We start from the raw sequence: 15,406 nt of genomic DNA, 5'->3' as shown, positions 1-15,406 counted from the left end.
GTGATCTGCAGGGATATAAATCATTCATTTGCTTAACCAAATCTAATTGTGAATGTTAGTCTGGATCAAACATTTTGCGGTATTATTCTTGTCCACAAGTAAATTTTATCTATACATACCTTTCTCCAGGCTTAGTGAGTTGTAAATTTAAGCACAGAAAAATTCTCAAAAAATAATATTTAGTCCTAAGCTAACAAACTATTTCAATAAAATTATATGGTAGCCTTTAGCATCACTGGATTATATGAAAATAAAGTCTGAACAATTCTTAACAAGATAACCACTATAGTCATGGTGCAAAGCAGTCAAAAAAGTTTTTCCTTAAGTTTCTCTTTTCAGATTTTGTCTTTATTGCTTGATCCTCTTTGTTTTGTGGTGAAGGCAGTCCAGAAGAAGTTGGTCTGGTTAAAGCTTAAGAATTTGACAGTGAAATTCATAAGCTACTGAAAATAAATATTAATTGTCTTGATAGATAAAAGCTTTCAAAACAAGAATTCAATTCTGCTGTGGACCTACAGGGATATGTATTAATAGTACTCAATCTTTCATATGCACGAGTTTAAACCATTCAAAATTTTGCAAATTAGTATGGAAGCAACATTTCACTGTAGTGGATTTGTCCTCAAACCAGCTTTTGAATATTTGGAAGTTTCTTCAGGCTAATTATATTGTCAACTAAAGCAAATAAGTTATTCTCATCAAATAATGTAGTCCTATTCTGAGAAATTATATAGGTAAAAATTATGGAGTGACCTTTAACATAGTTGTATGAGTATGTGCAAATATAGTTAGTACAATTCCTAACAAGATCACTATGGATGAGTGTGGTCATGGTCCATAATGCTAAAAACGTTTTCTGTTGCATTTATTGCTCCATGCCCTTTGAATCACGGTGGAGGTATCCCAAAAGAAATAATGGATTGCTTGGGTTCACTCTTGATGTTAAAGACAATATACTGGGTTGCAATTGTCATTCCATTATGCTTTCTTGCAATGCTTCTTTTTCACAATCTTTCATTAAAAAACTCAGAGGTAAGATCAGAAAGCTGAAGATTTGCTAAATGATCTGGTTTGAATAAAATGTTTAAACTTTAAATCATACCCACAAGGAGTGCCAATGATAGAATAGGGAAATGATTTCTCCAAAATTTGAGTCAACTGCAAACTCTTTATTCTACTTTATCATAGTTTGGTAGGATTGACTTAGTAAGGTTTAGAGATTGATTGCATTTCTTCTATTTTGATGTTATCTTTTTGAAGATGGGACCCTGCCACTTCCACATCCATAATTCTACCAATCTCGAGATCAATTTATAGAGTACAATCTCTAAATGACCTGTCTAGAACACCAGAATACCATGGGGTTCCAGTTCATGCTTGATTAAATTCTACATCTCCATTTCTTTTGCCAATTAGTCCTTACACCTGAATTAAAAATCAATCACTAAACTCAATTTGTGATTAAATATTCTAGATATGGTTCGGGATATTCTGAGTTAAAATCGTAAATATAGTTGCATTTGCATTGTCAAAATTACATTTGTTGATGCCATTTACAATATTTCTTAAACTGTCTCATTTGGTTATATTTTGGAGAATTTAATTATAATGTTTTTGATGGCATCTTTTTTGGTGATCCAGGTAATCTTCTATTGTTTTGTATGGCAGAGGAGGGGAAGGAAAAGACGATGAGTAGGGAAGAAACTTCGACAGAGCAGAAAAAGGATTTAACAGAAAATGAAAATAGTAATAAATGCAAGTCCGCAGAGACTAAGCTTGTGGAGAAAAAGAGGTGGGGAGATGAAGAGGTGGACGATGATAAGGTTTCTAGTGCAGTAGATGTTATAAATTCTATAAATATCAACGAGGCAGCTACTGTAGATGAACCTGAAATTGTTCTGAAAAGTGATAATCTTATTGAGCCAGCTGACTCAGATGAGTCACCTATCAAAGCGGTATGAAATTCTCAGCATCCCTGGCTTTCCAATTTCTTTTTGCTTCATTTGGATTCCCAACTTGGGGCATTTGAGCAATGCCCATTTGGGTAGGGCTAACCCTTTTGCTAGGTATGTAAAAGTGACATTATTGGGATTTTCATTTTACCTTTTCGCAGGCAGGAAAACTATTTTTAAGCGGTGGCTTCTATTCTCATTTTGTTCTGGAGAATTCCCGTTTTGGTGGAGCTGCCTTCATTTTGGATGTGACTGTTGCAATAGCACACACTAGGGATGGTTTTAGGTGGTATGAGCTCAGTGAGTTTCCTTAGTGACCAGGATTTGAGCCTGGCTAAGTATAATGAGTGAGCGTAAGTGTTTGATGCCTGAGCATTGCTAGCTTGAAACCGTTAAGAGATTGGATTATTGCCGAAGTGTCTATAGTGGCTGGCTTTGATCAACCAAAACCTCTGCTCTGCGACCCTTTGTGTGTCTATCCTGAATGGTGTTTGCTTGTTAGGGTTGCCATAATGCAAGTAAAATTCATATGCTATAATTAGATCTTTAGGTTTTCTTGAGCATCCACTGCATCGCTTACGAGCTCATACGAAGGAAAGATCTATTTCGATTTCTATTTCATGATTTTCTTTATGCAGCTATTTTATTAACAATGTTGCAGGTATAGCCGTAAGCAGTTGTCCACATATCATGGCTTTACAGTGATATATGATATAATTTGTGGGTAAATTTCCTTTTTGATATTGCTTTTATCTAGATGCTTTGTGTAGGTTAATGTCCATTTTTCTGGGTGCAGAAATATAAAAATTTGCATAGCTTAAGCATGTTGGTTGAATGATTTCCAATGTGTATATGTTTTAAGGCATCTCTCTCTTGGTTATGGTTGTTTGTGAGCTCTCCTTAAGCTTCAGCTCATCTAAGCTAATCCTTTTTATTAGTAGACCTCAGTTAGGAATTGTAGGCATTAACATTCCAAAGATGCTTCAAATTAATGCCAGCTGCCTCTTTGAGAATCTTTGGGATGAGTACGTTTATGAACTTGATTGGCTGACCCGCAGTGCTATTCCGAACTCTAGGTTTTAAGAGGACAACCTATAAAAGTATTTGTTGTGCTATTGAGATGAGCGGGAAGGAGTTTTCTCTGTTAGGTGCGGTCATAGGTAAGTAATAGAAAAGATGATTTTTCTTCTTTCTTTTTTCCTTACATACCTTATTTTCTTGATAAGACTTGAACTCAGCCTTGAGCGGATGCCAGTGTTATGGTAAGAGTAAGACTGGATTTGGAGTATACCTGAGTATTGAAATATTACTTTTTGATGAAGGCAAATCTTCACTCTATGGGTGCTTGGAAAGATGGTTTTCCTATCAAACCTGTCAAAGTTTATACTTTGAATAAGCTTTGACTTCGCACTTATATTCTTCCCAAATAATCTCGTGTCTCTTATTAGTCTCCCTTTTTTCTGCCTCTCCAGGATTTCTATGAGGATATCCTCTGATGTTGTATACAGTCCAGTTTTCAGTTTTTGCCATCTGAAGAGCAATAATGTCCTACTTTTCAAAATTTTGGTATTGCAAGTCTTTTGAGAAATTCTTTATTTGAATATCGTAACCAAGAAGTAATCATCACAAACATGTTTCTTGTATTCCAACTCCCAAAACTACTAGCTTCTCAATGAATTTTCTTTCCAATGGCTATTCTTTGGATTCTCTTCCTGGTAAGGACCAAAGAATTCTTGAATCAGGTTCCATAGTGGCAAAATAAATGTTTAACTCAACAGCTTCTTTAAAACTATATTGTTTTCTATGTTTTCGGTTGAATTAAGTGTTTACACAGACAATCTTAGAGTGAGCAGTAGCAACTTTCCATGCCAATTCCGAAGCATCCCTTTCAGAGGTTTCATCTTCATTCAATTAGTTGTAGTCTAGACAGAGGCAGAGGTAACCACCTCAGGCTTTCGCTGTTATCATTTTGATTAGCAACTTTATGATTTGGAGAAAAATAGAGCCAATTTGGAATCAAAGGTTTTTATAAATTTAAATATTTATATGCTTGGACATGACAAGCACAAGTTGGTGAAAAGATGTTATTTGGTCATCTGTCTGTACAGGTGATTATATCTTAGCAAGTTTCAAGCTTTTCAAAATTCAGTTTTAATTTTTTTTATACCAATCTTATGCTTTATGTAGGTGATGAACAATATTTGATAGACTTGATAGGCAGATTTCCAGATCTGATGCTGCCAGATCTGATGGGTTATATACTGAGCCCTCACACACACACACACACAGACATGTATATATATCAGTAATATCAGTAATATATATTATAGACTTCAAGGCTGCCATTGAGAAGATGGTCATTGAGTCCTTTCCAATGCATGCATCTTGACAGCTTTTATCTAATCTCTTAACTGATTTTCGCTAGATGTAATATTAATGCAGGTTACTGCTGGGGACACTCCTTATACTTCGGCCAAAACATTTGAGGACTTAAACCTTTCATCTGAACTACTCAGGGGTCTCTATTCAGAGATGGGATTTGAGAAACCAAGCAAAATTCAAGCAGTAACTCTTCCAATGATTATTAGATCACCTTACAAAAATTTAATTGCTCAGGCTCACAATGGGTCTGGAAAGACTACTTGTTTTGTTCTGGGTATGTTGAGCAGAGTTGATCCAAAGATTAATGCACCACAGGCACTTTGTGTATGCCCAACAAGAGAGTTAGCAATGCAGGTTTGTTGTTAATGTATAGGAATATTTTTTAAACAGTAATTGGAAATGCCATTTTGTGAATGACCTTTTAAGTTTTTTTATACAATTATCATTTTAAAAGATTTTATACAGAATCAGGAAGTCCTCATAAAAATGGCAAAGCATACCTCTATAACTTCAGCCTGTGCTGTACCTACTGAAGCTGCAAGTTATGTCAAGAGGCGCGAACCTTTTACTGAGCATGTTGTAATTGGTACACCGGGTACACTTAAAAAGTGGATGACGGCAAAAGTTTTGAGCATGAGATACATCAGTATACTTGTCTTTGATGAAGCAGATCATATGCTGGCTCAGGTACAAATTCTTTGACAGATAAATATCTTTTGGTACCCTAGAGGCATTCTATTTTATTTTCTATGATTCAATATAGTTGCGTTTGATTCGGCTTAGTTATTCGATATACAAGAAAATGCAGTTGTCCACACCTTTTTCCTATTACAGTTTTTACAGATTATGTAATCACAAACACTATGTTTTATGGATATACACTTCGCTTACTTGTTTTATTGAGGTAGAGATAGCATGATGCATCACTAAGAACATTCTATAGCTTAGCATATATTTATTTTTAACTTATCACTCAAATTTTGCTCTAGATTTCTAGATGTAAGTTGTAAATAGGTGTGTATTGATGTATAATGCCCCCTTCCTAATTTGTGGTAGAATTACAATTGCAACAAATTAGGGTTAGGGTTACCTCTTGCGAAGCAAGTATTTATTTCTTTATATAGTATGATCTTGGACTTGAGTTTTGCAATCCTAACATAAGCAAATATATACATTAAGCCCAAGAGTGGGTGTCTGCTAGAGTCCTTGCTTTCTTAGTTGGTTTCTTTACTTGCTTTCTCTATCAATGTCTCATTCTACTAAAGACAATTGACCTCATTCTAGAGTTGGGTAGAAGTTGTAAGGGCATTTCTTGGTTCTTTTGTGGAAGTGCCTTCTCGACCCTAGGAGCTAGTTATATGGTCAACTTAAGGTAGCTTGCTTACATATCCTTCATATAACCCTCCTTTGGCACCCTAGGCCCTTCCTACAAGATGGATTTCAGATAGTCAGATGTATCTTATGTTCTATCATGTGAACATACACTTAAGCATCATCTATTAAATATTATAAGCAACTGGCATATGTATACACCACATTTGATTGTGAGAATATAAAGTGTTGAGAAGAGAGGATGTGGAAAGAGTAAGTTTGTTTTTCTTTGTAATGTCTCCAATTTTTAACATGACATTAATTAAATTGATTTTTATTGAAGTTTGATAAGCACAAGATACTTTCCACGGCAAGTCAAATTGGGACATTACTATTAGGATTCAACTATGTAGTTTTTTTTGAGACAAACTCATTGACCCATGGACCCATTTCTCATTAGAATGAATGGAACACTTGACACTTGTTGCATCTAGGTGATGCTCATAGAGGTGAAGCAATATAATTTCTTGGGAAGTCACCCATCCTAGTACAACTCCAGCTTGAGCGCACTTAATGTCACGGGCTGTAATTGATGTATTGACAATATAAATATATCTTTAAATACATTTACCTCGTTTAAATATTGCTCTAATACTTATTTTGATTATGTCATACTAATCAGTGTTATCTTAATTGATCAATATATTTTTATTATTAATCAATATAATTAATTAATAGCATATCATATATTGATTGATCAATACTATTATTCAATATACAATTAATATTGTTAATCAATAAAATGCTAATAATGTTTGATTAAAAATATTATTATATTATCAATAAAAGTAATTTTATCCAATATTAGTAACATTTAATAATATTATCCAAATCAAAATTCCAATCAAAATATTATTATAATAATCAAATATAATACTTACCGAATCAATATTGTGTCGAAAAGAGCATGGAGAGTTGTGACTATAAAAACCCTCCTCGGAAGGACACGTCTCATAAAATTGTTCCTGCACATATAGGGAGGCAAATATATTTCAAGACAGGAATAGAATAAGTGGCATAGAATTGTGAAAGAAAACCTTGTTCTATAAGTAGTCACAAACTTAATTTCAAATTCTGGAATCAGTTCTATATGAGTTGTATGAACTTTCAGATATCAATTAGTTTATTATGCTAAGTGGAAGCATAGCATTGTTTGATATCATTATATCAATAGAGCCTAAATGAGAAGTTTCAGCAGTGGTCTGTTGAAAAGAATAAGGTCAGCGACAATTAAATTAGAATATATTTGTTAGTGCTTGGAAGGTTCGCTGGTTATCACTCTTGGGTAGAATTTTGCTTATCAAAACTGTTCTCTCTGCATTCCAAATTATTGTTTCTCCATTTTACAAGCCCCCAAAGGTATAATCTCTCAAATTGAAACTTTAATACGTACCTTTCTCTGGGTAGAAAATATGAATGGAAAGAAGAAAATAGCTCTAATTTCTATCATGCCATGTCAACCTCTTTGAGAACAGGATGTGTTGGACTTCCCAACATTACTAATAGGAATAAGGCTTTTGGTGCTAAGCTAGTTTGGCAAATGTATGACAAATCCTCTGCCAAATGGTGTTGCCATTTACAAGAGAAATATTTAGATAACTTGGAACCTTCCAGGGTTTTTACTGCCCTAGACCCGCAAAAGGGTTCTATCATTTGGGATTACATGATGGCATCTCAGGAAGTTGTTACTTCATCCATATCTTGGGAAGTGAACAATGGGGATAGTGTCAATTTTTGGTTTAATTCATGTAATGGGTTCCCCCCCCTTGCCACTATTGATTCCTTGAAGGATTTCTCAAACATAGTGATTCAAACTTGGGAAACATCTTTCTCTAATTATGTTTCAGCTATACATATATTCACAGGGCTAGTCATTTGGAAAGACCCCTCAATTCTTTATATATCCCACAATCAGGTTGCTTCTTTCAAACAAGTATTAGCTGAAAGGAATGTTTTTATGTGGAATCAACCAGATTGCCTCTTTTGGGTTCCAACTAAAGATGGTAAATACTTTGTTAAACAAGGATACTTAGCTCTCCAACACAATCAGTTTAATTAGACCACTTATCATGCTTTTAAATTCTGTTGGAACAGTTTAGTCTTGCCAAAAGTAGGATGCTTTGCATGGCTTGCATTAAAGAACCAAATTTGATCTAGTGATTGACTTCATAGATTGAACATTTCTGATCCCTTTAATTGTGTGCTAAGTCAGTAAGTTGTGGAAACAACAGATCACCTCCTCTTAAACTGCCTTTTTGCCCAAGATTGTTGTCATTTTGTTCTTAATAAGCTTAATTTCCATATGCCATTACCTAACTCTCTATGGGATTTGTTTTAGGCATGGCTAGTCTTAGATACTGAATCAATGTTTTCATGTCTATGGAAGTGCATCCCTGCATTTGTAGTATGGGCTGTTTGGTGGGAGAGAAACAAGAGGATTTTTAGACAAACATTATCTCCAATCCCTCAATTTCTGGAAGGATTAGAGAGATGGATAGATGAGATTGTTAAATGCTACAATAAGTAAATATAAGGGTAAACATGTTTTTTCTCCTTGCGATGGCTATGTTATTCAACGGTGGAAGGGTTTACTTTTTCTTTATCTTCTTGCTCCATTGTGTCCATCCAAGGTTCCTCTTATCCGAGCACAAACCAAGTGGATCTCCCCAAGTGAGGGCTATTACAAATTTAATTTTGATGGGGCCTCTAGGGGAAACCCAGGTAATTCTGGCTATGGCATAGTCATTAGAGACTTTAAAGGTCGTGTGATTGAATCAAAATTATCTCTTCTCCCTCTGGGTTCTAATAACAAAGCTGAGGCCCTTGCTTTTTGGTTTGGAACTTGCAAAATCACTATCTATAACGAAGTTGCATGTTGAAGGGGATTCAGCCATTAGTACTAATGCGTGCACTAAATGTCATTTGTATAATTGGTCCATACAATATATATTGCATCAAGTCTGGTCTCTTCTTAATTCAATCTCTGAATGTTACATCATACATACTTATAGAGAAGGCAACCTATTAGCTGATTGTCTAGCTAATTTCGGTACCGATGGGGTTTATATTAACTCTTTACTTTCCCCACTTAATCTCCTTGATTTCCCCAACTTTGTTAATATTATGACAAAATAATATGCTTAGAATCCTGTTTAGCCCTTCTCAAATATTATTTGATAGGAAATCACGGCGTCTCTGCAATTTCACATGTTTTGCTACTATGGATCTCACTTGTTCTTTTGAGATATTGTATGCAGTTTAGGGTCCTGGCTGCACTTGCATCGATGACTTTTTTCTAATATCATGGTTTCAACTAGAATTTTGGATGAAGACCAATGATGGAAACTTTTATATTAGTTTTTGGCTTGGCTCTTGGTGTTTTCTCCGGCACCAAATAATGATTGGATTAATAATTGTCTTCATATAAATTTTGGGCTCTTTTGTGATCACAATGTTCTAGGTTGGGGATTCACAATAACAAGAATCATTAGTGTTGATGGATACTCTCTCTAGATGCAGTCTTTCTTCTTGTGCATCCTTTTTGTATCAAGCAATGTCCAAAGTTTTTCTTTTCTGGTTCGTTTCTCTGGGAGCCATTTTTGAACCAGTTATTATTGATATAAATATAAAGTTTTGCCAAAAACAAAAAAAAAATTTGGCTATGAATTGTAATATACATATATAATAATAAATACATCTGAAGTTAGTGAATAGTATGCATCTCTTTATATATATATATCAGAATTCTAATCATGAATCAGATACACATACATTTATAAGGAATGTATTATTTATATAAAGTAGAATTAGAATTGTATTCAGAATATATATATCAGGAATAATGGAAGTACATATTGAATTATATAATATATTTATAGAATGATCTAATAGTTATATATGCAAACTATAACTATCAATTAGTAAACACCAGAATTTGGAATATATGATTATAAGAACAATAAGAATAGCAGAGATTATATATATATCAGGAGTAATGGAAGTACTGTGTACATATTGAATTATATAATATATTTATAGAATTATCTAATAGTTATATATGTAAACTATAGCTATTTATTGATAAACACCAGAATTGGAATATATGATTATGAGAACAATAAGAATAGCAGAGATCATATAGTAAGCTCATCACTTGCTGTGTGGACTTCTTCGACCCAAGGAAGAATATTATTCAGGGTCGCAATCTTAAAGTAGAGATTTGAGAAAAATATGTTGGAGATATTAATTGTGTAGGGCTTGGAAAATTGGAGGAGCAGTCTGCAACTTGGTGCGACTCTGGGATGAGATCTTGGGCCCTGTACCAGATCCAGCTGTCACTTGTTGAAGATGTAGTGTCAGTCGGATTGTGATTTGTCTTGAATTACAATTCTAAGAATTACATGATTGACATGTGTGTGTGTCTATATGTATATATATATATATATATATATATATATATATATAATTATGTCTGATTACTTAAAATAAAGATAATATGTTTTATCCCAAACTGATTGCTCATCTCTTAACTCAAAATTTGCAGTTATAATCTCCAATCTGCGCTTGGCATTATGCAATAATCAGGGTCCTGTATTATTTGTTATCACCACGAAAGGGTCATGCCCCTACATGGGGTATGGCTTTTCATTCTTATATTTATATACCGCCAATCATATGACTGGAAACACATCAATCAATCAGGCATATTAATACCAGCATTTATCACAGTTTTATTATCTCTGCAGTCATAGTAAAATATCAACAGCAGTACTGTCATCTCAGCAATCTCATCACAAATAAAACACCTTGAAGAAATTTCTGTATACCGCAGCAATTTATTCAGGATAAGTAAAAAGCATTACCAGTGTTTAAGATCTGCATTAAATTCATAATCAGTCAGTTTGTTGGAAATAGAATTAAAATAAATTCTCCATACTAAAGATCTTAAGATACCTTAACATGGTATCAGAGCCAGGTTGGTAGAATTTGACAAGAATTTTTTTAATTTCTATCCAAATACAGACTTGCATACATACCAAATTCCATATCAAGCAATAACAATGGTGACATTACATAGAATTAAAATAATTTCTCCATACTAAAGACCTAAGATTCCTTAACATCATACTTGCTTCCTCGGGAGTCGCTCTTTCATTTTTTGCATTTATTGTTTGCTTTTTGGTTTCGACTAATGTGTTTGGTTGATTTGAGTTCTTTTTTCCCTTTGCTTTGTGGCTTGTTCTTAGCTTTTCTGTGCCCTAACTCAATGCCTCTTGGACTTTGGTTCTTTGAGCCCAACATTGTCTTAGTGCTTTTAGGAATGTTATGGACATTAATGTAGAGGTACGACAGTTAGAGGAGGAATTAAAGGTTGTTGAAAATGAGATCAATAAGGGTAATTTAGAGGAGGAATTAAAGGTGTTGAAAACGAGATAAATAAGGGTAATGGTGGTATCCCTATTCAAAAGGAGAAACTTGGTAAAGATGGTTCTATTAAGCCCTCTTACAAAGCCGTCCTCACAGAAAACTTAGAGATTTCATATGCACCTTTTGCAGAGTTTAATGGACAGTTCATGTTGGCAACAATGGAAGGAGGAGTTTTGGGGACTCGTGCTAATGGAAGTGGAAGTGGTTGCAGAGTTGACCTTGCAAAATCCAGAGAAGGAAGGAATGGTAAGGTCCCCAAGGATTACTGTAAGAATCATGTCGTCTCTCCAAATGAAGGCATGAGGGCCACTATTAGAAACAAAAGAGCAAGGCTTAAAACTATTGCAATTTGCTTTGCTGCGATGGATTTTTATTTCTTACCTCAAGAAAATTCTTCGATGAGTGGTTGAATAATATTTGGGGTAAAAAGTTAGGCATAGATGTTAATTTCTGTAGAATGTTGCAAAAATTTTCTTTGGTAATTTTTTTCAAGAATCATTCAATGCAAGAAAGGGTTTTAAAAAAAGCTTTTTGGAATGTTGGTAAATCCATGTTTAGAGCCTTTCCTTGGTTTGCTGAAGGTAATTTGTTAGAGTAGGTCATGGTTTGTTTGTCCCCACACTGGCTTGAAATAGCGATTCTTCAACTAGTATTTTTACCCTTTTTGCCACAAATGCTCAAACCCTTGGGCTTTGTTCTTCAAATAGAGGAACCCAAATTTACTTTATCACATTTGAATGGGAGGGTCCTTATTGCCCTTGATCCAGAAGTGTGTAACCCTCATAAGTTATCAATGAATTCATAAGACTGCTTGTTTGAATGGATGGTTGTCTTATTAGGGAATTTGAATGCATGTTTTTAGTGTAAGAAAATGGACATAATAGGAAAATTACACTGGAATTAATTTTTGGGAAAGGTGATTTCAATTCGACTCACACTCAAAACCCTAGAAAAACTAATAGTAACAATATTAGTAAAAACTCAAAGAAGAACAATGATGAGGTGTCTGGTTAGAAGCAAAGAGTACAAGATAATAAAGATAAAGAAGAAGATAGACCCAATGTTGCAAACTTGGATATGTGCTTTGATAAGCATAATAAGAATACTTTTATTTCTCTTTGGAATCCTCTTTTTGAAGAGGACTATGGAATCATTCCTAATGCTGAAATTTCTAAAGCTCAACCCATGTCCACTAACCTAGGTCAAGATTGTACTTCAAGTGATGTTTTGGATGTCCGTATTAGAAATAATTCTCAATAATTAGCCCTAGAGACCATCATGAACATAGAAAAAGAACTAAAAATATCTATTAACAACCCCTTAACAGTAGCATTGGACCATAAAAACCTTACCATTGGATTGATAGTTGAGGAAAAGGTAGATGATATAGGACATAAAATTATTGATAACTGCCCCATTTACTCCTCGATCAATTGCTCCTTCTCTGTAGCTCTTCCCCTTGCGAATATGAAAATGAATTTCCCTTTCTTTTTCTTTTTGGTTATTTTATGCTTAGATTGGGTTTTGGTATTGTTTAATGTGGTTTGGGTGTCCTTGGGGGCCAACCAACCTTTTTTTTCAAATTTAAACAGCCAAAAGTCCCCAAGATGGTTAGGGGACTTCTAGTTGTCCCCTAGCTGTCTTGGGGACTTCTAGTTGTCTCCCAGTTGTCCCGAGGACTTATGTTCTTACCCCCATACCTTGTTGCTCTCAAGTTGGCGTTTCCAAAACGTTCCCTTTTTAGGAAAAAAAAATCAAATTTGGGAACACAAAATTCTTGTCTCCACAGTGCGAGAGACATTTGGTAGGGGACATGTCCTCGTGGAGCAAAGTTAAATAGCGATGCTATGGGTCTTGGGTAGAGAATTAATGGATTATTGACTCCTTACCAGGTGCAACCCCCAATGTGGACAATAAGAGCCACATGAGGTTAAGAGGGATAGTACCCACTCTTGGGTGTAGGGCAGAGGTTTAACGGACTATGGATTCCTCACTAGGTACACCTCCTATGGTTGTAAAGTATTGGCTCTTGGGCCTAGGGTAGAGGATTAATGGATTATAGTATTATCCCCAATTGAATATTTTTACCAAATTCTTCACTATATTTCTAAAAATTTAACAGATAATTGTATGGACTGTTTTCAGATTTAGCCAACAAATACTAGAATAATGCCCAATAAAATATACTCAGAAATGTTATTGCATTATAACATTCAACAATACAATAACATTCCAATCATAAAAATAGTGATAATAAGGCAAGAGCCTACAACACAATGGTAAATTGTGAGCCTCTTATCTAAAAGGTCTTGGTTTGAGTCTAATTGAGCTTAATAAATAATAATAATTAATCACAAGATTCACAACACAATAATAAGAATAATTTAATCTTGGCTTCGGCCTCTTATGGAAAAGAAATATAGTGATAATAGTTAAATTGGATAACTAGAAATGAACTTGAAAAGCAATTGTGAACTTCCTTGCGAAGCCAACATTGAAGATGAATTGGGTTTCCGTAATCCACCAAGAAGCCTGAAGGTTTCATCCTTAGGTTCTGAAAATGAAAGCTAGAAACTTCTTCCCAAATTTCTCCAAGAGAAATCAGAAATCCAAAACTCAATCCAAGAATGAAGAGAATGAGCCTTTCCAAGTCCTTTTGTAGTATACCCCCATTACTCTTCAATTTCCCTTGCTAGTCTTCATATTTCTTTTTGTGTCTTTTATCAATCCACTTTAAGTTAATATATCCATTTAATAATAAGTGGCATAATAATAGACTATTAAATCTTTTGGCATAAAATTAAACAACCAATCAAATTTGGAAACCCATGTGTGATAGCTTGTCAGAAAGCTCTCAACGATATGCTCCGAGTCTAATACTAAAATGGCCAAAAGATTGAACCTCACCAACTTATTATAAATAGTATTTGGAAACCTTGTCAAATCAACTCTGGTTGGTGTGGAATAGGAAGTGCCTAGGCCAAATCTCATACCAGCCCTTGTAAAATTTTGGTTAGCCTACAAGACCATTGTGAAAAGAGCTAATGACGCATCAAAAAATATGGCTAGAAAAAAAGGACACTACAATTACGGGCTCCTCACTAGGTTCACCCCCTCATATGGACAACGAGAGCTACATGAGGCCAAGAGGGTGGTGCTCGCTTTTGGGCCTAGGGTAGAGGGTTAATGGATAATGGATTTCTTACTAGGTACAATCCCTCATATGGACAGTGAGGGCCACATGAGGTCAAGAGGGATGGCATCTGCTCTTGGGCCTAGGTTAGAGAATGCATTATGGTACCCTGATACACCCCTTATCCTACCTCTTCTATGGTTGGAATCCATCAATAAACTAAATATAGTAAAGAAAATTCATTTTTTTTGGCAAAAGATTAGTCAAACCCTTCAGCAAATAGCAGGAATAAAATTCGAGGTGAGCAACACAAAATAAATACTCTCAGAACCCTAGCATCAAGCTCAAAAATAACCCACATTTTATAAAAAAATGATAAAATATATGCAGTTAACCTAGCAGCAATCAGTTGTGGTGGACAAAAAACCCATAATCTGGCAGAGACGACAACTTTAAATTGTGAAAAACCCTTGGATTGAGCTTGTAGAAAATGGAACCCTCAATTTTGAATTTTTTAATAAGAATCATGTGGAAAATAATTTGTACTGCTACCGCTATGGGGGCTGGAGTCTGCAGTTGCATGCAAAAGAAAGAGCCCAAACTCACACGCTCTAGGGAAAAACGAACGCCATAATTTTTAATTATTAATTTTATTGTGATTAATTATTATTATTTGTTAAACTTGGGTAGACTTGAACCCAAGACCTCCTATATAAGAGGCTCACAATTTACCGTTGTGTTATATGCTCTTGCCTAATGACTGCCATAATTTTACTTAAGATGCACAAACACATGTGGAATATCGTGTGTAGTTTGCAGAAGAAACAGCGTGCCTGAAAGAAAAACCATAGCGCAGCAAAAATGACATAAATCACCACCAATTGGGATGCAAAAAAATTCATGGTTCTCAGAAAACAAAATGCTTCAGAAACCCTCAAATAGAGAGAAATATCCAAGAAAACCTAGATGCAATTTTTAACTGCAAAAGGCCCATGATCTATCATTGTAAAAACTTTATGAGATGCAGCCATGATTTTTTCATTAATGAAAAGACTTAAAAAAGTTCTAAAAAAAATTTTTAGGCACCTTTCCAATTTTTTTTAATGGCTTTGATACCATGAAATGGTAATGGAACAAATTA

At 34.7% G+C, this 15,406-nt stretch overlaps 1 protein-coding gene across 2 annotated transcripts in view; it reads left to right on the top strand.

Moving 5' to 3' along the window:
* Positions 1-15,406, top strand: part of LOC149562701 (DEAD-box ATP-dependent RNA helicase 38-like) — a 66,908-nt gene that overhangs the window by 12,997 nt on the left and 38,505 nt on the right. For both annotated transcript variants that reach the window (XM_089826140.1, XM_089826141.1), the window contains 3 exons: positions 1,642-1,955; positions 4,395-4,688; positions 4,800-5,021. In XM_089826140.1, coding sequence (XP_089682266.1) covers positions 1,662-1,955; positions 4,395-4,688; positions 4,800-5,021 — 810 coding nt within the window. In that variant the 5' untranslated portion in view covers positions 1,642-1,661. The remainder of the gene's footprint in view (positions 1-1,641; positions 1,956-4,394; positions 4,689-4,799; positions 5,022-15,406) is intronic.

Source organism: Cupressus sempervirens, chromosome 4 (genome assembly GCF_028749045.1).
Source record: "Cupressus sempervirens isolate cs-2001-9-10 chromosome 4, ASM2874904v1, whole genome shotgun sequence".
In the NCBI taxonomy this organism is placed as follows: Eukaryota; Viridiplantae; Streptophyta; class Pinopsida; order Cupressales; family Cupressaceae; genus Cupressus; species Cupressus sempervirens.
This window is presented reverse-complemented; position numbering and strand designations above follow the sequence as displayed.